This window comes from Centropristis striata, chromosome 2 (assembly GCF_030273125.1).
Source record: "Centropristis striata isolate RG_2023a ecotype Rhode Island chromosome 2, C.striata_1.0, whole genome shotgun sequence".
Taxonomy (NCBI): Eukaryota; Metazoa; Chordata; class Actinopteri; order Perciformes; family Serranidae; genus Centropristis; species Centropristis striata.
This window is the reverse complement of record NC_081518.1, coordinates 5,850,359-5,875,498: the sequence shown is the minus strand read 5'-3', so window position 1 is coordinate 5,875,498 and position 25,140 is coordinate 5,850,359. Positions and strand designations below refer to the sequence as shown.

The 25,140-nt window shown below is 37.2% G+C and overlaps 3 protein-coding genes and 1 long non-coding RNA gene across 4 annotated transcripts; 1 reads left to right on the top strand and 3 right to left on the bottom strand.

Moving 5' to 3' along the window:
- Window positions 1–2,389: 2,389 nt before the first annotated feature.
- On the bottom strand, window positions 2,390–10,271 carry sdhaf2 (succinate dehydrogenase complex assembly factor 2). The gene is made up of 4 exons (XM_059352391.1): window positions 10,106–10,271; window positions 7,897–8,120; window positions 5,971–6,080; window positions 2,390–3,767 (listed from the first exon to the last, which is right to left on the bottom strand). Exons 1-4 carry the CDS (start codon window positions 10,130–10,132, stop codon window positions 3,637–3,639), a joined length of 492 nt encoding a protein of 163 aa, XP_059208374.1. The 5' UTR covers window positions 10,133–10,271; the 3' UTR covers window positions 2,390–3,636.
- Window positions 10,272–10,570: 299 nt separating this feature from the next.
- Window positions 10,571–17,732, top strand: LOC131987190 (cleavage and polyadenylation specificity factor subunit 7-like). Its single transcript, XM_059352381.1, has 9 exons — window positions 10,571–11,340; window positions 11,487–11,690; window positions 12,899–13,002; window positions 14,036–14,181; window positions 14,269–14,611; window positions 14,861–14,964; window positions 15,664–15,808; window positions 15,898–16,139; window positions 17,415–17,732. Exons 1-8 carry the CDS (start codon window positions 11,263–11,265, stop codon window positions 16,133–16,135), a joined length of 1,362 nt encoding a protein of 453 aa, XP_059208364.1. The 5' UTR covers window positions 10,571–11,262; the 3' UTR covers window positions 16,136–16,139; window positions 17,415–17,732.
- A 465-nt stretch (window positions 17,733–18,197) lies between these two features.
- On the bottom strand, window positions 18,198–20,535 carry polr2l (RNA polymerase II, I and III subunit L). Its single transcript, XM_059352401.1, has 3 exons — window positions 20,505–20,535; window positions 19,866–19,970; window positions 18,198–18,473 (listed from the first exon to the last, which is right to left on the bottom strand). Exons 2-3 carry the CDS (start codon window positions 19,958–19,960, stop codon window positions 18,365–18,367), a joined length of 204 nt encoding a protein of 67 aa, XP_059208384.1. The 5' UTR covers window positions 19,961–19,970; window positions 20,505–20,535; the 3' UTR covers window positions 18,198–18,364.
- A 1,329-nt stretch (window positions 20,536–21,864) lies between these two features.
- LOC131981366 (uncharacterized) lies at window positions 21,865–24,883 on the bottom strand. Its single transcript, XR_009395305.1, has 2 exons — window positions 24,751–24,883; window positions 21,865–24,009 (listed from the first exon to the last, which is right to left on the bottom strand). It is a non-coding gene; the product is annotated as an uncharacterized LOC131981366 (long non-coding RNA).
- Window positions 24,884–25,140: the final 257 nt, after the last annotated feature.

The following is a 25,140-nucleotide window of genomic DNA, read 5'->3' as shown; positions in this document are numbered from 1 at the left end:
CTACCTATCTTTAGGAGTTTTAAAGTGCGCTACAGGGTTCGATTTTCCAATTATATTCAAATAGTTTCCAGCAAATATTAATGTTCAATGTGTATGTGCTGGATGGTGTGCATACCTTATGAAAAGTAAGTGTTTTATCTACTTAATCTCCCACTATATGAATACATACTTCCTACGGGCACTGCACTAGTTATGTAAGTTTATGGGAATTAACTGGAAATGGAGGGTCATTTAAACAAACTATCATATCCAAACATAAATATAAACATTTTGTTTATGTCTTTATATTTATGTTCCCTGTTAAGGGCCAAGCTTCAATTTTGTAAATTCCCATTTACTCCCAGAAATTCCTGTTAATTCCCATGGAAACATTCCATTTAGAAAATTCCTGGAATTTTACAACCCTAAGTACAACACATGCACAGTAAGAACTGGCCTTGACCTGCTGAAAGGCTCAACATGTGGCGCACAATCATAGATCTCCTTGACTCTGTAACGCGGAGCTCATCCCAGGAGTCCTTGGGCGGAAACTGTTCTTTTATATGTAGCTCTGTCTGCTGTAACCTTCAACCTCACAGCTCCTGTTACACTGCGCATGTGTTGTACCCCAAGGTTATGATGTCATCTGACCCTGTGCTCTCTCCTCTTTCTGCTGAGTGTGATGATGCCTCCCACTAGGAATCAATGACAAACAGCTCATGCTCAGACTGGCCCTGGTTCCTTTATCAGTTTAGAAGCTACTGTATGTCCCATTCTGTGATAGGCTACTCCTATTGCCACACCTTTTTTTTTAGCCAATTGGCATGAAAATATCAGAATCAGAATTGGCTTTATTGACGTGTGTTTGCAAAATACAAGGCATTTGGCTCTGTTTTCACATTGTTCTCAGAGGTACTTAAATAGAAAAATTACAAACAGTTAAACAGAATAAATTGAGCTACAGCGTTCCACCAAGTTTCATGAAAATGTAGTCCAGTAGTTTTTTTTCAGGGTGATTGTGTCTTTGTAACATTATGGTATACCTCCATTAATTTGACATACATTTTAAAAAATATTTACAGTTACATACAGTTTAAGTTTTGTACTATTCCTTGATTTACGGTAATTAAGTGTCTACTGTGGTAATATACAGTTTTAATTTTTACACCCTATTTCTGATGCAATTTGACAGTGTTTTACTGTAATTTTTACAAACATTTTTTTTAAACAGTTTAGCATCCCTGTTAAATTAAAAATGAATTAAAATGTAATTATTAACTATATATGTCAAAAATGTAGTGTAAAAACACATGTAGAGTAGAAAAAAAGTAAATTTATATCTGAAATGTAGAGGGATTCATATAGAAACTCTCAGAAAACAGAAATACCTGTGTATTGTGCTCAGCCACAGTACCTGAGAAAATATACTTTCCAGCCCTGATTATGATATATGTTGAGACAGATGGCAGAGGAGCAAAGAGCACACAGAGGGGATCCCTTCTGACATCACCTTGGTCTATTTTAGGAAACGCTGAGAACATAAACATTGAAGGCTGGGGGTTCTTACTCAACATATTTTCCCTTTAAGGTGACAAGAAAGAAAAAAAGCACACGTCAACATTTGTCTCGTATCAGTGAGACTTCTTGTTTGTGTAACACCTAGGCAGCGGCTCACGTGTACATTATGATTCTCTGGGCGTACACAAGCAGGCTTGTCATCTGTTTTGAGATTCTGTGCACATCTCCTGGCCAGAGGGCATTTCCCTTCTGCTCTCTGTACAAGGTTCCACTGAACCAACATGACACACAGCCAGGCAAGAAATTTCCCCCACAGCCAACACACACTGATCCAGTGGTGGTGGAGAGAATTATAACTTTGTTTACATGGCTGCAAGCAAAAATATATGGGCTTTAATTGGAAACCCGGCTTGACAGATAATTTCACTTATGCTTTGCCTCATAAAAGCTGCAATAAAAACCACACTCCTACTGCATGGTGAACGTCCTTTTCATCCTTAAAAGCAGTAATGTATAAGTAGGGTGGATTTTTTTTATTTCAGACCCTAATTTTTCATCATCTACAAGTCTTTTTCTTAGAGCTCTATGTTTTATACAACATGGCAGCTGTGGAGTGATATTTCCACATTGCATCCTGCATGAAAAATAATGTATGTGAGATATAGTGTGTTTAACAGGTGACCCAGTTGCCACAGAGATAAGAAGATCAGCAGGTGCTTCGGTTTGACCGTCACTGAAAATAAGGTGATCTGCCGCCACCTGGTGTCCACATACTGGTACTGCAGGCGGCACAACCTTCATTATGCAACACAGACTGCTCATAATGTCAGTCATGGTCACCTCCACGGTGTTATTTAACCCTTTGGTGTGTGGAAATAGTAAGGAAAGACAGTAGAGCTTCAACATTTATTAAATATCCCATAATGTCTGCAAGAGGCACAGTACAGTCATTGAACAGAACCAACACGATACGCTAACAAGTCAGTTAATGTGTTTCTTTTTTTAACCATCGAGTGGAGAAACACATTATCAGCTTGTGTTCTTTAAAGCTAGCACTTTTAATTTACAGTCTTGAATCAGAAATGTACAGTACAATTACAATATTAAGAGCACCTTACTCATATTGTGTTGCATTAATCTTTGCTCAATTTACACTTCCCAAAGCGTCCATTATTGTTTTTCTCCCTTTAATGACTGACTGGAGTTAGCAGAGGAAGAGGATGGAGGCTTTAATGGCAAAAATATTATAATCGAGCAGTTTATAGTACTAGATAGTAAGGAGTTCTAAATACACTGAACAAAACAATATCATTATCCCATTTCTCATGAGTTGAAATATTTAAACAATCTAAGAATTTCTCTCAAATTTTGGTCACAAAATTGGTAAAAACTGTCTCGCTGAGCTCTTCTCCTTTGCCAAGATCATTCATCTACCTGATGAGGCATAGCAAAATACTGGCAGTTTGGAGAAATGTTCTCTTCATGCAAGAGTGTATGTTATATAATGTGTCTAATGAATGTCTTTTTTAGGCATTTGGACATTTTTTCTTGTTATTCATCACGTGACTTAGACAGGACAAGAAAAAAAATAAGGTAGTGGGAGCAGGCAGGACAGGAATTATACTAACAAAAGGCTATTTTTCTATATATAAATATGCAGTTCTTATATGAATAACTGATGTTTTCTTTATTTTGATCATAGTTCTAGTCATTCTGTTGTCTATTTATTCTTAACTGACTACTCTGGTGGCCAGTTCTGGTTGATGCAGCCACCAACATGACAGTCTTTTTTTGTGGGAGGAGAAGTGAAAATCCACTCCTGTGTCACCCTCTTAGTAGAAGTGATACGGAACATGGACTTTAACAAATTTGTACAAAATTTGAGAGAACAAACCTTTTATGTGCTTAGAAAAATTGAGATTTTTTTATTTTCAACTCGTGAAAATGCAAGCAAAAACAAACTGGTTGAATTTTGTTCAGTGTATTTCTCACAATATTTTCTTCACTCTGCTGTGTGTATCTGGACCAACACAGCTGACCTGTGCAGGATTGTTTTCTGGTGGTTCATGACACTGATGTTTCACCTCGTGTCCCACCTAAAATGAGTCTCTGAGGAGGTCTAAAAGTCCTAAATGGACCTCATTGGTTTTCCTTTTCCAGGTACTCCAGGCTGGGTGCATCAAACCTCTGTTCATGGTTGTGGTTCTTTGTGAACTCCTTCAGCATATCCATGACCTCTCCTTGGTACACGTCAGGAACGGGCTGAGCCTCTGTGAGCAATAAGAGAATAGGATGAATTATTTCAACTTGTTCTCAATAAAATGCTAATTAGGGGGGAAAAGCCAAATGAAGTGTCGTAATCTTTTATTTTATGCAAGAAGATGAACGACGAGGCAGATGGCTGAAGAACAATGAGCACACAGAAGGGAGCCCCTCTGACATCACCGCCGGCTATTTTTAGGACGAGCTGAGAACATGAAACTGAAACGCTGACGTCGGCTGATTCCACATGATCTTTTGCTCTTCAGAAAAAAAAAAAAGCACCTGGATGTTAGGCTGTCATGATAAATATGTTATCGACTTATTGAGCTCAGCGAAAATAATCAAGGTCATGTCCATTATTCATGCAGTTTTGCCCGTGATGTGTTTACATGCATGTTTGCTTAAAAACATAAAAATGTCACCACTATTTAATTAATCTTGATGCCAAGTTTTCCCCTGGCATCATTGTTCCAGGATACTCCTAACATTGAAAATATATGAAAAAAATTGATGCAATATCCAACCTTTCAAGGCTTTGTATGAACCCTGTAAGATATGGGGTTTTTTTTTACCAACAGCATTAAACCAGGTGTAAAGTGGGGTTTTTTAAAGCTGAACTCTACAACTTCGGTTTGGGAACATTTTAAGTTTAAGCAGAATTAGAGAATAGAGGTCATTACTGTGCAGAAGCCAGTGTGTCGACTTTGTTTAACAGTTGCAACAAAAAGTGGTGACTTGTTGTTTTTTTTGTTACTTATATCTAACTTAAACCTAATATGTTGTTGCACTTTAACAAAAGGTCCAAACCACTGAGGAAGTAGATTTGGATAAATGACTCTCTCTACCCCTGGGCAAAATGTTTAATAGTTATTTCAGCCAGAGAGTCGTTTTCACATTTTAATCGCAATGTCTGAATATTCCAAAGATTTTTAAGTTCATCGCTCCTTTTATTAATATTATGCTATAATAGTATCATTGTATCGGTGGCATAAAATGGTCTTAAAATGGCAATACTATTATCTACTGCAATATATAATCTAACAAAAGTGAATATCCTCAAAGGTTTGTATTTGTTTTATGTTTTTAAGTAAAAGTAAAATGTGATTCTTTCCACAGCCAACAAGTGCAGAAGATATTAGAGTTTCTGGTCTCACCCTGTAATTTTAAAGCCTCATCCAAAGCTTTTGTAGGACTTTTGCAAATTCTGTTTATTGATTTCAAGACGGAAACCATGTCAGTTAATAATCTGAAAGCAGAAAGGTATTCATGCTGAATTTGTTTCAGTGAAGTCAGGCTACACATTTCTGTTTCTAATTGAGTGTTGTTGTCTCTATTCTCACTGATTCTGTTTTTCAGCTGTTCTGAACAACAAAAAACAAAACATATAATTGAATCAAATTAGGGAAAATTAGATTAACAAAATGGGAAAGTATACTGGGACAGTGAATGAGCTCCCACGATGAATACCCATGCAAAAAAACAGCAACAGAATTAAAATTAACTTGTAAACAGAGCAGCAATTTCATTATTTCAGCACCATGAATAATTGCAAATGAGCAACTCTGATTATGTATCTGCTGTTAACACACAAAAAAAAACAAGTAAAAGCAAATATTTGTTATTTGCAATTTGTGTCAACATTAATATTGCAAAGCTGAAATGTTTTGTGTCATTAAATATTAACATCTTTCGCACTGAGAATCTAAAGTTTATCCAAATTCTGCCAAGTGTCTCTCGACTGGAGTCGTTCTGCTGGGAGCTCTCTAACGAATCTCTTCAGTGTATTATATCCATTTAACCAGGGGTCTCAAACTTGCGGCCCGCGGGCCAATTGCGGCCCTCGTATGAAAGTTTAATGTGAGTTTTATATGAATGGCACTTTACCGTGTTGTGTGTGGAAGGTCCCTATAATTACTTTTTTTGGTAATTTTGTGTCTTTTTTTTGGTAATTGTGTGTCTTTTTTAAATAACTCTGTGTCTTTTTTGGTCATTTAGTGTCTTTTTTTGGTCATTTTGTGTCTTTTTTTAAGTAATTTAGGGGTTTTTTCTGTCATTTTGTGTCTTTTTTTCTGTCATTTTGTGTCTTTTTTTGTCATTTTGTGTCTTTTTTTGGTAATTTTGATACTGCCTCCAGCAGCCCCCAGGTAATTTGAGTTTGAGACCCCTGCATTAAACTGTATAAGAGACATTAGAGGATGTGGACTCTCTCACCTGTTGCCCAGTAGTAGATGTCCCAGTCGTTGCTGGGTTCATTAATCAGTCTGTCGTACTGCAGCAGCTGCTTCTCACTCATTGTGTTCAGGTACTGCTTTGCAAAAAGGCTGCAAGAGAGACAGAGAATCCATTTGAGTCTTTCCCTCTAATTATAAAGTAATCATGGCTGCTGATAATTATCTGAGCGGCTGGTGGATGGGCAGCACACTCAGAGCTTGTTCTTCTTCATGTTACATTACTGCCTCTTTCTTTCCTTCAGTGCCTGTGAAGGCCAGTACTCAACAGTACTGAGTACCAACACTCTGATTTTGTCCACAGGTCCTCTGACTTCTTATTGCATACTGCCACCTGCTGGTGAGTCCAGGTGTGCACACCTATACGCCTGTAACTGCGTCTCTGTGAGCAGGTAGCTTAAAGTCCTTGGTATTCCTTCTCATTATCAAATTGAATCTGCAGCGCCACAGATATCAGATTTTGAGTTGGTTTCATTGTAGCATATATGCAACATTATATTTGTGCACAATTTAACATCTGTATCAATAGCTACATATGTTATATTATTACATATTATATATTATATTATGTTATGTATGTATGCACACACACCCTGCACAGGCCAAATATATGACACATTGCTATGTTATAATTATTATTACTACTACAACTATTAATATTATTATATTATTATATACATATACTGTTGTTGCCATTACTATTATTACTATATACTGTGATATACTACTATCATACTGGCCTTATTATTATTATATTATTATTATTATATACTATATATATACTGTACTCTTATTATATACTGTCTAGTCACAATAACATTATTATCATCAAATCATCAGTAGAATTACCATCATCTTGCCACTGTACCTTACCTACCAACTTATCTTCATCAATCAATCAATCAATCAATCAATCAATCCATCCATCTGTTATTCTGTTATTATTCACAAAAACTGTGGAAATGTATTTCATATGTAGGCCTAATGTTTGAAATGAAATGCACACAAAAATACATTTCAAGTGGCATATATTACCAAGATATACTTATAATATAAATATATTCCAAGAAATGTGATGATCATTCATGTGGTGTAACTGCTGATTAAGGGTTCTAACACTTTTCTTGTCCCTATTCAGACACTTCTCTACACTACCTCCATACTTTAAAATACTTCATACACTCACTGATCTCTAATGACCCTAATCTTCTACTGTATACTTACTGCATGATGTAAGTGCATGTTTTACCCTCCCCGTTTCCTGATACTTCTCACAATGACACGTAGGATGTTTTCCCAGAATTAAAAGTGAGCTGTTGATTGCTGATTACTATGTACAGTTCTCACTGTGCTTATTGTTGTCTGCTCTTTCCTATTTTTACTCTCATCACCCTCACAGTAATCCACACTGTGAACTTTATTTAGAAAGTGTGCAAAATGTAAAAAAAAAAACCTCAGAAAAGAGAAACAGATCAGTTTAACCCTCTAGAGTCCATGAAAGCACCTGCACATTACTTCTTCATGGCGTGAAGACATAAAAATCTTGAAACTCAATGCCAGATTTAAAAAAAAATTATATTCGGCCAAGTAAAACCGGAGATAATGTCAAATATATTTAGTATAAGAATATAGAACAAGAGATTATCCTCATTTTACCTTTTATATGTAATATTTGCAACCTGAATTCATTTTTGCAACATTTAAAATTCTGTGTACTGAAATATAATTTGATCAGATTTGATGTTTTCCTTTGTTTCTTTTGGGTTCAAAATTTTTATCAAGTAAGTCAAAGTTAAAAATTAATTATCAGGACATATAGGCGAGGTTGCTCTGAAAAAACTGATACCAACATGGCATGGTGAAGATTTTTTTAAAGGACATAATAACAAGCTTTCAGAGGGTTAACAACCTGAGCAGGATGCAGTTCTCCAACATGCCCCTCTTGCGGCTCTCGTACAGCAGCCGTCGCTTCTTGATGTGAGTGGGCTCGTCGGGCCGCGCCTCCCAAGGGGGCAGAGGGATCTCGATCAGGTCTCCCCTGGTGTCATCTGGCGATTCTCCACGATAACCACGAGATGACACCAGACCCGTGGCTGCTGGTCTCCACGCTGCCTGGCACAGACCGCTCACCAGCTGACAGCAAACAAACACACAGGTTCAGTATTGTATCATCACAAACATGAGAAGAGTCAAAGAAGTTATTGTGTTTAAAATCTGTCTATTTATGTAACTAGATGCATGTTTTGGGCCTTCAGGCCACTTTCAAGTCTCTAATATTATACTTTTATAAAGCTCGAGGCTGCTAATTAACAGCACTTTAACTTTTTACTTCACTTTTCTTTAATTTATTGTGAAATTATGGTCTTTATGCTGTCCAAGAGGCAAAATAGGAGTCACACTGAGACCAATTAATTCTTATGTATCAATTTTTTTAATCAAATGTTTCAGATCTTCAAACAAAAAACCAACATGAGACAAAAACCTGACTAAATAACAATTTAATTTCATGAAGGAAAAAAGTCACCCAACACCAAGTGGCCCTGTGTGAAGAAGTAATTCCCCCTTATTTACTCAGTAAATGAGCCAAATTAAATAGATAACTGGCTTTAATTAGACAGGACATAATCATGCTTGATTACTGCCAACCCTGTTGAATCTAAGATTTCAATAGAACCTTTAAAGTAATGTGAAGTTTATCATTTTATTCCTTCATATTTATTTATCCAGCAGTGGATAATATTTGGTAGAATTTCTCTCTAAATCTCTCTTCTAAATGTCTTTTTAAAGAAACGTCTAATATGTCCTATCACATGCATGTGTGTATCTGTGGTGTTTCTGGTCGTCTCTGACATCAGAATTTTAATATTTGTGCACTATGTATTTACTCTGACTTTATTTTACAAATTGTTTGTGGCTTGTATGTTTTGGCTGACTATAAAATCTGCAACATGAATCATTACATCTATTGGTCAGTAGACAGAAAATAAACGTTTTCTCTACTTTGACATTTTATAGACCAAATGCTTTATCGCAAGAAAATAATTGACAGATTAATCATTAATAAAAACGATCATATATATATATATATATATATATATATATATATAAGATTACTGTGTGTATATCGGTCTGCATATTTTTGTAAGAACCATTCAGTGTCTGTGGGTGTTGGGGGAGAAGACTGCCTTTTAAGGTTTTCTTTTTTTAGTGTTTTTTTTTGGGTTGTTTTTGGTATATGTTATGTATATTAAAACTGTATCATCCGCTCCAGTTCCCATCCAGTTATAAAAAAGGAAAATGACAAAAAGAAAATAATAATTATTATTGTTTGCTGCCCTAGCTGTGCAAAAACACAGTGGGATATCTAAAGTCATTGAAAAAAAATATAAGACCATTGTTTTCTTCAATGTATTGTTCATTTTAATGCATGGGACAACTAAAGCTACATTTTCCATGGTTTTCTTGCTAATAACCAAAATCATTATCAAGAAAACCATGGAAAATGTCTAGATATCAGCTCTTATATTAAACTCCTATGAAATATTTTTGTTTGTATTGTTATATATTATATTTGTCCAAACAAATGTGCCTTAAGTTGTACCGGGCATTAAAATGAACAAGAAAGCAAGGAGAAAACAAGGGTGGCCTAATCATTTTTCCCATGACTGAACAAAGTTGGGGAAAGGAGCATACATCTATAGTGTATCAATGTCATGCACAAGTATGAAATCGAGCTTTATGTCTTTATGTTTAAGGTTACTTCTTTATTTTAATGCAGCTCAAGGAATGAGTGAAGAGAGGAGGGTTACATAATGAGACCCACGCTGTCCTGTTGTACAACTGTTTGTTGCTCCTCTGTTGTACAACTGTCCTCCAGCAGGACACACTCTAAGTTAATACTACATCAAAAGACTGGAGTCAACAATAACCTCTAGCTTAATTCTTTAACTACAACATCAACGTATTGTTGCTACATCACATAATCACATCTAATTACATAAATTAATTCATAATAAGTGTAGAGATCTTCTAGTCCTCGACGAGCTCAACGTCCCAACAGCTTTATCTGTAGCTGTAACAAATGTACAAATAAACGTAACATTTACTAGATAACTCACTCTTTTCGCCACCACAGAAGCCAGCATTTTAACCCTCTTTCTTGTAACGTTGAGAGACTTCTTGCTGAGCTGCTCCTCCGCCGTGAAAACGCTCCAAGTGTCTGAATGTCAGACACAAAACAGTGAAATTACACAAGCAGGCTTCACGTCACAGCAGCACACGGACGACTAACGAGGGGGGACCGGAAGCGGCGCACACATGACGCAGGTAACAGTAATGTTTGGCAACCGGAATAATTGCAATTTCTTCTTCTTCTTCTTTGTGTTGTTTTATGGCGGTTGACAAACAACTTTTTGGTGTATTACCGCCTTTTGTGTGTATTACCTACTGATATGGAGTGTGGACCGGGACTTTACACATTCCTGAGTTTAACTAAATAATAATAAAATAAAAATAATAAAAAATAATTAATTAATTAATTAAAAAAAAAAAAAAAAAAAAGAAAGTACATAAATTATATTCTCTCTATTAATCTTGTTCTCCTAAGATACTGTAACAAAAAGGAAAAACATTTCTCCTCTGAACTTCTTTGTAAAAGATCCCGTAAGTCAAAGTTCAACTTAATTTCTTTAAGGTTCAATATCAGTTATAATTGCAATTTGCCACCGCGTGTTACAATTAAAGTTTCTTACATAACTAGTGTGTTTCCAGTCATTTATTATAATGACTGTTTTTCTGAGTTTGTAGCGGCTTAACCATAGGAACTGAATGCTGTTTCTTGTTGCTAACCGGTGAAATATCCCTGATGCACTGAAATGTTCACGTCAGGTTAGCATCATTAGCATTAGCTGACCAGAGAGCGAGGCCACATTAGTCCGAAACTATTTGTATGTTAACTCATACATGAAAGACAGTGCATGCATTTTGAAAGTGTTCATTAAAATATACTTTCTAAACGTATGTCCATTGGTGGTATTCTCGGTTTGTTATCATATTGTGTGTTTAGTTAACGGTAGATTGAAGCGGGACGTTGGTTAACGTTAGCTAACGTTAAAAACAAGCTGGAACGTCAACAGGAATTCCTGTATATCGGCAGTGCACCTGTTGTCGGCATGCACTGATTATTTGCAAAATGTGCATGTTGTAACTACTCTAAAAACAAACAAAAAACTAACTAGCTGCAGTGCCAGCAACTGGATCTTGTCAGGCCCACGGGATGGCAGCTGCAGCCGGACCAAGTACCTCCAAAAACGACCTCATAGATATTTACAGTGACCTGAATCCAAACGACGAGGTGAGTCTGATGTTTGCATAGTTTTGTTCTTATGTTACACTTAATGCAGCGGCTGAAACGCCCTCTGTCCGTGCATTGCTCATGTATGCTCTGCACATTGACGATGACAACATATAAACATTACTTTTTTTCTGCATCCCTTACAGGATTTGGCCAGAATTGCTGAAGCAAATGAGCTCTTTGATGCTGTTTTGACTGGCTCAGTTGATCAGGACAAGAAAGTCTCAACAGATGTGTCTCCCCCGAAAGAGGCACCATCTGAAGAGGATGCCAGATCAACAACAGTGCAAAGCCAAAAAGGAGGAAACTCCTTCAGGAAACTGTCCTTATATATTGGAAATTTCCCCTGGGTGAGTAATTGGGCAAAGAAATTATAGATACACTTGTACATGAGGTGTATCGATTTTTACTTCTACAATCTACAATGTCATTTAGTAGACGCTTTTATCCAAAGCGATGTACATTTGAGAGATCATACAACACAACCAAGGATGAAGTCAAGAAACAACACAAGAATAAGTGGCATATATTACGTTGAGTCCTGTTAGGACGGAAGTGCTTTTAGGACATAAGTGTTTTTGGGATGCAAGTGCAGGGGTTTTAGTGGGTTTTTTTGCGTGTGTGCATGCTTTGTGTTGATTATGTGTGTAGGTGATCAGTAAAGCGCTGGTCTTCAGTCTCTTTTTTAAAATTGAGAGGGATTGAGCAGATCTTATTGATTTTGGAAGGTTGTTCCACCACTGGAGAACTACAGAGGAGAAGAGTCTGGTTTGGGACAAAGAGCCTTTCAGTAGTGGAGGAGCCAGACGTCTTTCACTTGAAGAGGGTAGTGGGCGAGAGGGTTTGTGGACCCGAACAAGGGAGTTCAGATATGTAGGAGCTGTTCCTGTTGCTGTCTTGTAAGCAAGAGACAAGGCTTTGAATTTGATGCGGGCTGCGACTGGGAGCCAGAGCAGAGAGATGAGGAGTGGAGTGACATGTGCTCTCTTCGGCTGGTTGAAGACTAGACACGCCACCGCGTTCTGGATCATCTGCAGAGGCTTGGTGGTGCATGGAGGGAGACCTGCCAGTAGAGAGTTGCAGTAGTCTAAGCGAGATGTTAATTAATGGTTTACATGCACAAATTTGTAGCAGACACAATGCACAAATCCTACTGTTCTGGTTGCATGAAAAAACAAACTTTATTTACTCTGATTTTATGCATATGATGGTTTGTTTTCTTGTCTTTGTTCTATGGCAGTTTTTCTAAAATTGCATTTAAAAATGACAATATATCAGCAAGCTTACAGTATTGCAATATCTTCCAAAATATTGTATCGAAACCCTGCATCATGGTAAATATTGTATCTCCAGATTCTTGCCAATTAACCTCCCTAGTGAGTAATACCCTCTCTGTGTAAATGTTTTGATGTTCTCATTAATGACCATCTCTGTTGTTTTGTCCACATTGGCTTGCAGTAGACTGCAGGAACTGAAATAAGTTCCCCTTTTAAAATCACAAGTAACTAACTATCTCCTGTCATTTTCTCATGTCTTGTTCCAAACCTTCTCCCTCCAGTGGACATCTGATAAGGACATCACATGCATGGCTCAAAGGCTGGGTGTGAAGGACATCAAAGACATTAAATTTGCAGAAAACAAAGTTAATGGCCAGTCAAGAGGGTGAGTGTTTGCAGATCAAATGTTTATTTGTAAGAAAATAGATAATTAAATGTCTTTCGGTGGAATAACATCATGATGAAATCCTAGAGCAAGATAAAGTAATAGATAATTTTGTCATCTATCTTAATATCGTTAACTAAAATTTCTTAGACAACCTTTATGTATTATATTTTTCCCATCTAATTTCACTGGAAACTGTTAGCAAACTGTCTTAGATGAGAAAGTACTCCTAGACTTTTTAATCTTACTTTAAACAGGTGTGTACAAATAAAGCCTTTAGCATGTGGTCATCTTATATAGATTATTTATTTATTGGATTACTAGAAACTTGTTATATTGTGATATACAGCTCTGGAAAAAATTAAGAGACCACTGCTAAATGATCAGTTTTGCTGGTTTTACTATTTATAGGTATGTGTTTGAATAAAATGAACATTTTGGTTTCATTCTATAAAGTGCTGACAACATTTCTCTAAAATTTGAAATTAAAATATTGCCATTTAGAGCATTTATTTGCAGAAAATGACAATTGGTCAAAATAACAAAAAATGATGCAGTGTTTTCAGACCTCGAATAATGCAAAGAAAACATGTTCATATTCATTTTTAAACAACACAACACTAATATTTTAACTTAGGAAAACTTTAGAAACCATTATTGGTGGGATGATCTCAATCTTTAATCACAGCAGTGTGTTTTATAATCTTCCTCATAAAATAAGATTTGGTTGTGTCTCATTAAGTAGAATGAGGAGGCTTGTGTTGGAATCGAACAAACACTGGCTGCCATAGATGTAGAGACCCTGATTTAAGAAACATTTGTGAGAGTGGTCTCTTAACTTTTTCCCGAGCTGTATATCATTATCCAGATATGAAATGACCTATATAAAGGATAGAAGATTTTGGCCGTATCGCCCAGCCTTACATTTCCTGTGAATATAAGTGTTTATTGTAACAAAAGAAACATGTTTCAAAAATCTGTGACTTGTATTTGGTAGCCTTATATGTGTTGTTTCTTCCTCTGTGTAACACAGCTACGCTGAAGTAGTGGTCACCTCAGAGGAGTCATTAAAACTATTGCTGGAAAAAATCCCCCAGTGTGAGCTCAATGGAGAAAGGATAGACTGCCGCTTTGCCACACGACAGAATCTCTCTGTGTTTGAAGACATGGCAAATAAACGTAAGACCCCCACAATCTTATAATACTAATGAATTGACATTATATTGCAATATGTCTGTTTTATTGTCATCCTTGTGCTCTCTGTAGGTATACCCCTGCGTGTTAGTTCCAAAGATCCCAAGGAGTCAGATTCATCGGATAAGATTCCCTCATTATTATCACAGGAGCCCAGCCCTCCCCCTATACCTCCACTCTTCCCGTCACATCCACTTGCAAACAGGTTTCCCTCAATACCCAGCCCTTTCTTTAGTCACCCACCTCCTCCTTTTCCACAAATGCCGCCAAACTTCCCCCCGCCCATGCCGCCGCATTTGTTCCCGCCTCATCCAGTCCATGTTCCCAGCCAACCAGCTCCCAGCCTGCATATAAATCCAGCGTTCTTCACCCCGGCTCATGATGCGCACAGCAGCAAAGCATACAGCCAGCAAAAGTGAGAACATGCAGTGTTTTTATCTGTTAGGAACCATAAACACTGATATGGTTTTAGAGTAAACTTGATTTTATTGTTTAACTGATTCAGATATTAAAGCGCATAGAACATATTAAGGATACTTAAGCATTTTTGTAATTGCAAATTGTGAAGATTTTATTTTTTTTGCAGAAAGTTGTTTTTATTAAGAACTTGTGGTGATGGTTTAATAATGTCAGTCAGTGTGACCACAATCTGTTTGTTTTTCAGACACACACCTCAACGGACAGATGCAGATTTTGAGGAACTATTGAACAGAAATAAAGCTGTTGCCAGCAGTGCCATCAGCAAAGCTGTGTCTGGAGCAACAGCTGGTAAGTACAGCTCATCAGATTCTGTGAAGTAGGAAAAAAAAACAATGACTGTGACTCTCAATTTATGGCTGACGGACATATGGAAAAATATCAAAAGCTGTTCCCCGCTCCAGGGTACAACTTGGCTCTATATGGAGTGTGGCAGCAACAGGTCTGGACACATGTAAATGTAGAATATCTGTTGGTATTAGCAGCAATAAATGCAATTACATGTAAAAAAAGAAATAAAAAATCCCTTTGTGTTTTCTATTGTAGGCCGTGAATAGAATAATCCATTCAAAATTAGCCACAAAGAAACTATGACAACAAACCTTTGGCAAATATGGAGTCCAAATACTGACTGAAGTCATTGTGTCCTTTTCTGGATGTTGATGTTGGAGGCAATGATGATGTTTAGAAATGTTTTTCACCTTTATTGATATGGATTTCCAGTTTTTTGTAGCTTTAAGGACCAGTGTGTAGGATGTATGCCATCTAGTGTTGATGTTACAGATTGCAACATGACAAAATGATACAAAGATGTGGAGACATAGAAGAACAGCAACAATGAAAACATATTTAAGAATATTATATTACCCCCCCCAAAGTTTCAAAACTTTTTTGTTAACCCAAATGCCAAGAGCTTTTGAAGTCCTCAAATGCTAAAATGCAGCTGTGTCTAATGTGATCTGTGATCTGATTTTCCAACTGGTAATGCAGGAGACCTGAGGGTGGCCATGGAGACTCTATTAACAGCTATTGCCATCATTAAGCAGTCCAGAGTGTATGGAGATGAACGCTGCAAAGCCCTGGTCACCTCACTCAAAGACTGTCTAGTCTCCATCCAGGGCAACTACGGCTACAGGTTAGTATAATTATGCTTCAGGACTCGGATATCATGTTGTCCATACAGAAACTGAATCTTGTGTCACACGAATCCTCGTTTCTGTGCAGGAGTAGCAGTCATTCTGGGGACGAAGACAGAGACCGGGGCCGTAGTCGTAACAGAGAGCGGGAGCGGGACAGGGAGCGTGAACGTGAACGGGAAGACTCTTACAGTTGGGAAAGTGCGGGAATGTCTCGAAGACACAGAGAACATTCCCGGAGCAGGGACAGGGACAAGGAGCGCTCACGGGAACGGGAACGGGAAAGACAGAGGGATCACAGAGATCACAGAGACAGATACCGCTAACCTGGTAAGCTCTCATTTCTATACTTTTTCAGTTTTTGTAGCCCATTTCCTTGTTTGTCATGTTTTGTTATACAAACATTGTATCATATTTAGTTTCTGTTTTTTGAAGTACATCAGGATCACAACAGATAAGACTGCGTGGAAGTTTAATATTACAGATCCATACAGGTGTGTTGGATGAAGATGTATCTTAACAACGTATAAAAAGATACAAATTATACATCCACTGAATTCTACAAGATTTCAACTCAAACATCCGTATTTAAAATGTGAATGGCTTCATTAGCATAATGCCGTGTGATTGGATATAGAGCATGAAATGCATCTTGGGTTCTGTAGTGCTGTTTAACCTTCTGATCCTATTGTCAGTGTGTTTTACTTCAACTGCCTCTGCATATTACTCAATTTAAAATGACTGTTCATTAGACCAGATCCCAGGACTGAGTAACACTTGTTACCCAACAAGTAAATACTGAAGTTGAGCAGATTGCTTAGAGTAAAAAAAGGAAGTTGAAAGTCTCTTTTCATCTTTAAATAGATGTCTGTGATTATTTCTGATGTTTGTATGGTGTTTCTGTTTCTTCTGCTGTACTCTATGTTGCAGAACAGATTTTGATCTTAATAAGACTACTTAAGAAAAAGTTGTTTTTATACATGCATTGAATATATAAAATCAAAATGGTGGCTTTAATCTAAGACTAATAAAACACCCCACTATATTTATTTATATGGGTTAAAAATGGAGATTGCTTCATTTATTTAAAGGTTTAGAGCAGTATTTGATAAACCATTAAAAGAACTACGAGCCTTTGGTTCCTGGTGCCATTTCAACGCCCCCAAAACCTTTTTGACAGATTACAGTTCATGCAGCGAAGGTCAGTAAAGTAGTTATTTTTAGTACAATGTTTCACTGTGCAGTGACCTGTTAAAAGTCTGCAACCCATTATGTCGCCACACTGTTATTACATCGTAATCATAATCATATTTTTACAGCCTTCTCTATGAATAGACCTGGCACGGCTATAACTCGATGATATATGCTGTATATAGTGAGGTGGAGCATATGCAGAACTATAAGAGTGGTAAATGTACTAAACAATTTCACTCAATACAAAGGTTTATAACATTCTGTAGTTTTATGAATTGCAGGAATTGGCATATAATGGTTGTTGTTTATGGATACCACACATCTTCTGAGGCTCTTCCACTATCAAGCTGCTGTTCTTTACAATCCATCCTGCAAATGTGGCTTTGAATTGTTTTTGTTTTCTCTCCACAGTGTCGGAGCGTTTAAATGTGAAGCCAAGAAAGGACGGGATTTTTTGTTTCTGCAACAAGTTGTATAAAACCCTGGAGGAATCGAAGGTGAGACTGAAGATGTATCTCAAATAGTTTAAATGGTACTTTTTTTTTTTTTTTGGCCCCCAGTTGTCTGTACATAATTGGACTTTTACCTGTTTTAAGAAAAAATGTGGTTGTAAATTTGTTGCTGGGACATGAGATTCCAATGCTTGCATGTGTAGGAACTAATAACTTATGAAGAACTGTAACGTTTTCATCACTTTCTTTTGTATTAAAGCTACAGATTAAAAACACATTCCCTGAAAATATAATTCCAGTGTTTAATTTATAAAGATGTTTTGGTTTCATTCCATTTGATTTCTTGTTCACCGAGGACCACCAAGAACATTAATTATTACATATATTTGTGTTTCATACATTAATAAGGTGGAGTTTTTGAACCTGAAGCAGTCAAAACAAGTTACTGACTGAATAATTTTATTTTCTATTTATTGATAATTTTAAAGCCTGTACCACAATAATCTGAGAAAGTAAATCACATGGAGTGGGAAATGGTTGTTTAATTTTCTGAATACCTGAACTTGATCTCTTTGAGTACAGAAATTAAGTAAAATTTAGTATTTTTTTTTCCGAAGATTTGAGGTGCAGCTTTGCTTTAATGTAGTGTGCTGACACAGCACCTGTGTGGTAAACCATTTTCACTTTATAGTTCTAGTAGAACAATTATTGTACCTACATAAGCCAGCAATACAGGTAGCAATGTCATTTAACAGCTTTATTTAAAAAAAAATGCATTATCAAATCACAAATGTCCCAGAAGTCTTCACTGTCGTTGGTATTTGTTGTCATATCTCAATACAATAACAGGGCTGTGGTATGGAGATGCCACAGCCCCACAAAGTCCGTGCAGTTCTTGAAGGTGGCCAATCACTTCTCCAGTGGAGCATAATTCAACAATTTCTCGATAAGATCCACATGAGAAAGGAGCATCCTCCGACAACAGTATCTCTTCAGGCCCAGGGCATCAAGGGCATCACTTAAGAGGGAGAGAGAAGGTAATGTCAGGCCTAATGCATGGCACTGAATGGATAAGTAAAGTGCATGGACCTAACTGCAGACAATAAGCAGGATAGGAGCATAAATGGCCTCAGGTAATTGGCATTATTCACTACATCATAAGTCTGAATGTAGACATCTTGCAACCTTGGAGGAAATGAACGTGCTGTGACAACTGAATAGGCTAAAAGGTTTTCATGTGTTCTCCAACTTAATTGCTTCTAAATATAATTTTGGCGCAGCTGTTCCCATGCAAAATGTAAATTGTTAGGATTCTGATTTAAAGGGGCAATGTCTGAGATATAGGGACATACTTTATTTTTAAAAAGAAATCAATGAACTAACACTATCAACAGGATGTGAAGACGTAATAACTGCCTCAACTGTTTTCAGTACATTATCAATGCAGTGATATTGGAGCGCTGGCTGCATGAAAACATCCTCAATTTAGCTTAACCGTAAAGCTTGCAGGTCCCACATCCAACTCCCCATCGCTTCTACCTGTGCTTCCTCTTTGCTGGCTGTTGGTCTTTGTTCAGTCAGATGAACAAGTAATCCCACACAAATCTCCATTGTAGTTGGGTGTCAGCCTTAGTTTGTAAAGTTCACTATACATGATTGAGGACAATGCCACGTTTATTGCGAGTTAAACACTCTGAATAAAGTAATTTTAATAGTAAATAAAGTAATTTTGATTGATTTATTTGATACCCAAGCCATTTCAGGGCTTTTTTGCTCTTTACATTTTACTTGATGTGGCCTTATTTCACTGCAATATATAAAATATTGCATTCCTTTGCTAAAAAATTGGATCTCCATGCTATACGTATTAAACTATTTGCATTTTTACAACATCTACTTTCAACCTCACCTGTCCTGTACGCTCTGTAAACTGCCTGCTGTTGTGTCGGATTTTCAGTGAATATTAGTCACTTGACTGTCTCTTCAAAATCAATCAGGGCTTCACAGTTTTGCTGAGGAGTGCAGAGTTTAATTTTTTTATAGGATCTAGTTATGTCCAAATGAGACATGTAGAATAAAGTGAGTCTAACAGAAATATCAAATTTTTAAGCTTTGGTTACTTTTTCAATTTCAGAATCTATGATCCATAAGGACTGTTTTTGACTATAATGCTTGTTTTTATCGTTTCTTTTTACAATGAACTGTGTACTTTGGTGATTACTTAAAGAAAAGATCTGTTTCACTCGCTGTAAACTTGAACAGTGTCATCACTTCATTTAATAAATCATGAAATTCTTGAATTACACATTGCCCATTCAAACTATGCATGATTTAACCACTAACAATAGTACAAGTAACCTCTGTGGGGTGATGTAATGCTGTGACAGAAACCAGCAGGTATGTTTCTCACCCTTCAGTGTACTCGGCTTGAAGCAGGCCGAGGTACGCCTCCCACTTGTTACCCACGATCTTCCCACACGTGAAGCATCTGACAGGGATGATCATTTTGAGACACCTGTGGACAGAGACACATAAGACCTTGATCACATTTGTATCAGTGTAAAATATTATGCTAGCGAGTTTACTAGGTATCTGACACCAAAAATTCGTCTATGTTCATGAAACTATTTGTGTACATACAGATGGATGCAAATGTGTAGGTGCTCATGGTAAGTTTAGTTCTAAGACGATCACCTTTCTTCATACTGAGTGATGATTAAGAGCAAAAACATTAGCAAATGTCATTGTTTTGCTAAAATTCAAGCTACAAAAAATGCTTTCATTTGGGGTGTTTACGTTGAAAGTATGACGGCAAACTAAATCTTGAGCTTCAATACATTTTGCACCTTTAAAAGAAATCTTAATGCGGGTTTTCCCAGAGTTTAATGAAACATTAGCTGAAGCTAACATGTAACCAGGTACACTGCAGCCACGCGATTAGCACAACACTAAACTGTTAGCTAATGTTAGCCGCCAGTAGCATGTTAACGTGATGTTAGTTATAACCGACCAAAACAAAGTCTAAAAATTTTAAGTTGTACTTACTCACCGTCAAAAAATATAGCAAACTCAAACTCAAATTATATGTTTTTTTGAGAGAAATTCGCTGCCAGACAGCGATGGTAGCTTCCCTCGTTGTCGTTGTTTCCGCCACAATATCAATACTTCCGGCACAAATTCTTCACAATAAAAGCACAACTTCCTCTAAGGCTGATTTAAAAAAAAAAACTAGGACAGTTTATTAGATGCACCCTCACTTATACAAATAGGATGATCTAAATATATAAAAAGCCAAATAGCATAGCATTTAAACAGCAAAATTGACCTCACTGATAAAACAGTTTAATCAAATCCAAACCATTTAAACAGTCTATGGCATAAACATTACAATCTCCATGATGGTAGGATTATGTTGCAAGGTTGTTGAATGACACATCACTATTAACATGGGGTACCTCATGAAATTTCAAGTCTAAATGTGGCAAAAACACTCTTCAAGTTATATGCCAAAAGTTGCCACAGTGTAAATGTGTAGAATGATACTGCAGATGCCGCAAACAAATCAGCCTACCATTCTTTGAGGTGGTGTTTTCACCAATTTTGGATGATAAGAAGTGCGGAGGTGTGTACAGTACAGACAATGCACACTTTGTTGACATCACATATTAAGAAACCAGAGAATCATGAAACCGCTCTGTGGGTGTGCAGGTAGAGTGCAGGAAAGCTGACCCATACCAATCTAGAGGTTTAGAGACAATTTAGAGAAAATAGCCACACATAACACATTGTCCAAACATAAATATTTTAGCAAGGATCCCACAAATTAAAGAGTGCGTAGTGATTGCTAATGCAAAAATATTTACCAGTTCATCATCAAAGATATCACCCTTAATATAAGTTTGTTGTTCAAGTGTTTACGAACATAAAAGATTTTATTCAATAGTACATTTTTTTTAGTTGAGCTGCTCTTCTCTATTGTGCAGTCTCTACTTAAAAATGTAAATATTTCAGGAAAAACAGCGTGAGTTCCAGGGATTGTGCTTTTTAAAAACTTGCGTCATAATACCATTTCATAAAAAGTGAAACATGAAACTTTTTTTCATCCAGCAGTGGCAATATGACTTTACTTTGTATTTCAAGATGTAGATGGGAATAAAAAGGATTTACAATATATATCGGAATACAGGTATAAAAATTATAATTTAGTCAGGCAGAAATTAAGATTAAGACCAAAAACCGGCTGCTCCAGCATGCTAATACTCAAATAATATCTCCTTGTTATCTTTTAATTAGTCGTGAAAACTCAAATGAATGATCACTTTAACTGAAAGACAATTTCCCCTCCAATGAATTCATAGTGCTGAAGCTGCAAATATATGATTAATTACAAAGAAGAAACACTCACTCGGGTTGGTTCACTGTCTTTAATAAAGATTGGATCAAGACCTCTTTCCTTTTTTACATTTAGGAGTTTGGGGGCAGAGGGGAGTGTGCATAAGGAAAATATGTTAGAAATATATCAAAAATATATCATAACCGTCATCATCATTACAGTCATCATCATCTGTAACATCACCATCATTGCCATCACTAACATACATCATCATCATCATCACCAACTAATTATTACATCATTAATTATGTAATTCAACTTGCTACAGCACAAGTGCTAAATGAGGAGTCCTATCTGAATTATTGCATTTATACGCTGTTGAAATTATGAAAATAGGGTTTCTCTTTTTTTTGGTACACTGTATTGTACAATGTAAGGTGAAGTTTGTTTTGGTGTTGGCATACCATCTTTTGGATGTGTTTGGGGTGTCGACCTTGAATGAGGTATGTTTGTACATTATTTATGGTCAGTAATGTTTTGAAATGCATGAGTGCCTTTACAGCTAAAAACAAATAATGATGTGTGTGTGTTAGAACTTTCTTTCAGCTATCTACTTATATAACAGGGACATCCCCATGAGCTTTACATATGAGTGGACACTATTGTGTACAGCTGTACAGGTGAGTGTTTGCTGCAACAAAATTGTGAAAATATGATTTCCCCCCCTTTGAGTACACTATACAACAGTTCATCTACACGCCACTTTCAGGCTGCTCTCGTTACATTATGGTTGTACACAGTTATGAGTGAATTTTTTCCTAAAGCCACATAAAGGGAGCAAAGTGAAGACATCAACAACTCCCATGTTTTGATAGCAGGCTTCAAACCTGATAATGCAACACTAATGGCTGTCCAGCCTGCTACAGCTAAGTATCTACTGTAAAGTTGAAACAGCACGACTGTGGATGTTGTGTGAGACATGAAAGGTTATTGATTTGTGACATCATCTGACAGTAAAATAAAACTCTTTCTTATTCTACAGCAAGAGGTAACTTCACTATTATTCTCTGACACATACTGTACATATTTTTTGTCTCCTACAACCCCCTACATCTCAATCCTAAACCACTACCTGCTTATATGTTCTGCCTCTGAAAATGTTGATTTTTTTTCTAAAATTGCACTGTGCCGTTCTTTATTTTTTGGATATGCAGGAATTCAGTGTCTCTGAACTGAGTCCCTTCACTTCGGCATTGATTTCGCCAAAATATGTGCAATACATCACAATGCATATTTCAATCTGTTTTCAGGTCTACTCCTTCAATTGTCTTATTTAAAAGTAAAAGTAAGTAAACCTAGAATAACTCAGATAGCCAGTATTATTATCAATAAGTTGCAACATTGTGAATACAGTTTTTCATCTTTTAGCAAAGTGAACCAAGCTGATCTCTGGTGCAAGAATGTACAAATGTTGCAAGCGTAAGCCAATATTTGTGCAAACTGGATTAAACAAGATAAAGCAGTTGAACAAGCTACCTTTGGAGAGTTCAGGCTTCTTCGCTCAGTTCTACCATGTGAGTTTTTTTGTTTTTCTTAAATAAATGATTACAGTTCAGATGCAGTATCGAAGCAACATCATGCATATATTATGTGTAATTATGCTCCATATACAGCCTTTATCAAAACTTGAATGGTTTGATTCACTACAAGTGAAAGCAAGCTAAAAAAAAAACAAAAATAAAATAAAAGATGCACAGTGGCTCCCCATCCCCCTTCTGAACCATAATAGTCTGTGAACCACGCAGCAACAACGCACTAACTCATCAACCGATACATACTTTAATTTGAGATAATAATTTGGTTTTAATTTCTCCTCGCCAGTAGCAACAATCCCAGCAACATGGCTCCTGCAGCAATAACGGCCCCGCCGATGAGAAAGGGTTTCAGCTGTTCCAGAGAGTCTGTGCCAGAGGCCGCAGCCTCGTCACCTGCCGCTGCTGCTTCAGCTTCTGCTGCTCCATCCTGGGGAGGAGGATGCTCTGGCTCGGGGGTTGCGGGGGCTGGCTCGGCCTTGCGTGGGGCTGCCGGCTCCTTCTTCTCTGCTTTAGGTGCTGACTTGGGTGCTGGAGCCCCGGACTTAGCCTTGGCTTCCATGGACTCAGGGACAGAGGTGTGGTCTGGTCTGGAGGAGTCTTTATAAGGTCAGCTCTGTGCTGCTTCACTGAGGAAACACAGCAAACAGACAGATTATCCCTCTAAATTAGGCTCAGACATCAAGTTATCTGCTCTGCTGAATGTGGAGACACTGACATGACAAAAGAACACTTAAAACCCATGTATTCAGTGTACAGCGGCGAAGCAGTCATGTGCATGGTGGTGAGGCCTTAAATGTGACCTTGGAAAAGGATGACATTGATGGGAGCACGCTGATGCTCAGAGGACAGGGAATAGTTTATTTTTGGTGCCAGCAGCTGTGACATAATCGACCACTCAACTAAATAATAATACTGCAGCTTCCTGTGTAAAGCTTTTTCATGTGAAAATCTATCAGGTTTGTAATGGAAGAAGAGGGAATGCTACTGCAGCTGCAGAGCTTCAGAGTCAAGCAACAAATCTCCATTTCTTTGACCCCAAAACAGCCTAAATCCACATGCAATAACATGTAGATTTCGTCTATTCCCCCGTCTTGCTCTCTGTTCTCTCTCTGTAAAACTGCATGAGTCATGTGTCCTATAAATGGAGGACAAGATGGAGGAAAGAAATAAGAACAGCTGTGACTGCGAGGAAATCACTGAAAATGCAAATGAGGGGAAGAAATTAAAGAGGTATAAATACAGCTGAAATTGAATGGTCATCATAGCAGCTCGCACTTCACAGAACGTAGGCTGGACACATCTTTATGAAAAGGCTTCCTATTAAATCCTGCAGTGATGTGAGGAGAGGAAATATGGTCATTACGTACCTCTCCAACAGCTCTGAAGAGATTACAAGAACAACAGATGGAGGAGGAACTGCAGCAGTCTCTGGAAGTAGGAATGTCCTCGATATAAGAAAATGAGAGACAGCGGAGAGATGGAGGACACTGAAAGCAGGAGGGAGGAGAATGAGAGGAGGAGAGACTGGGACGTACCATCTAGTCCTCAAAAATAGGGGGAGTCTTTTTTAAATCCCTGGTTTTAGAGCTATTTATTCTTAATCCAGTGCCTTTTTATGGCTATTACTTCAATATGTCAAAGCTTAGTGTTTGATAATCTCTGCAATCAAGAGATAAAATACATATTACACAGAGGACCTTATGAAAATAGTTTAGTTTAGGCCAAATTTTAGTCACGGTGCAGTGGGAGAAAGTATT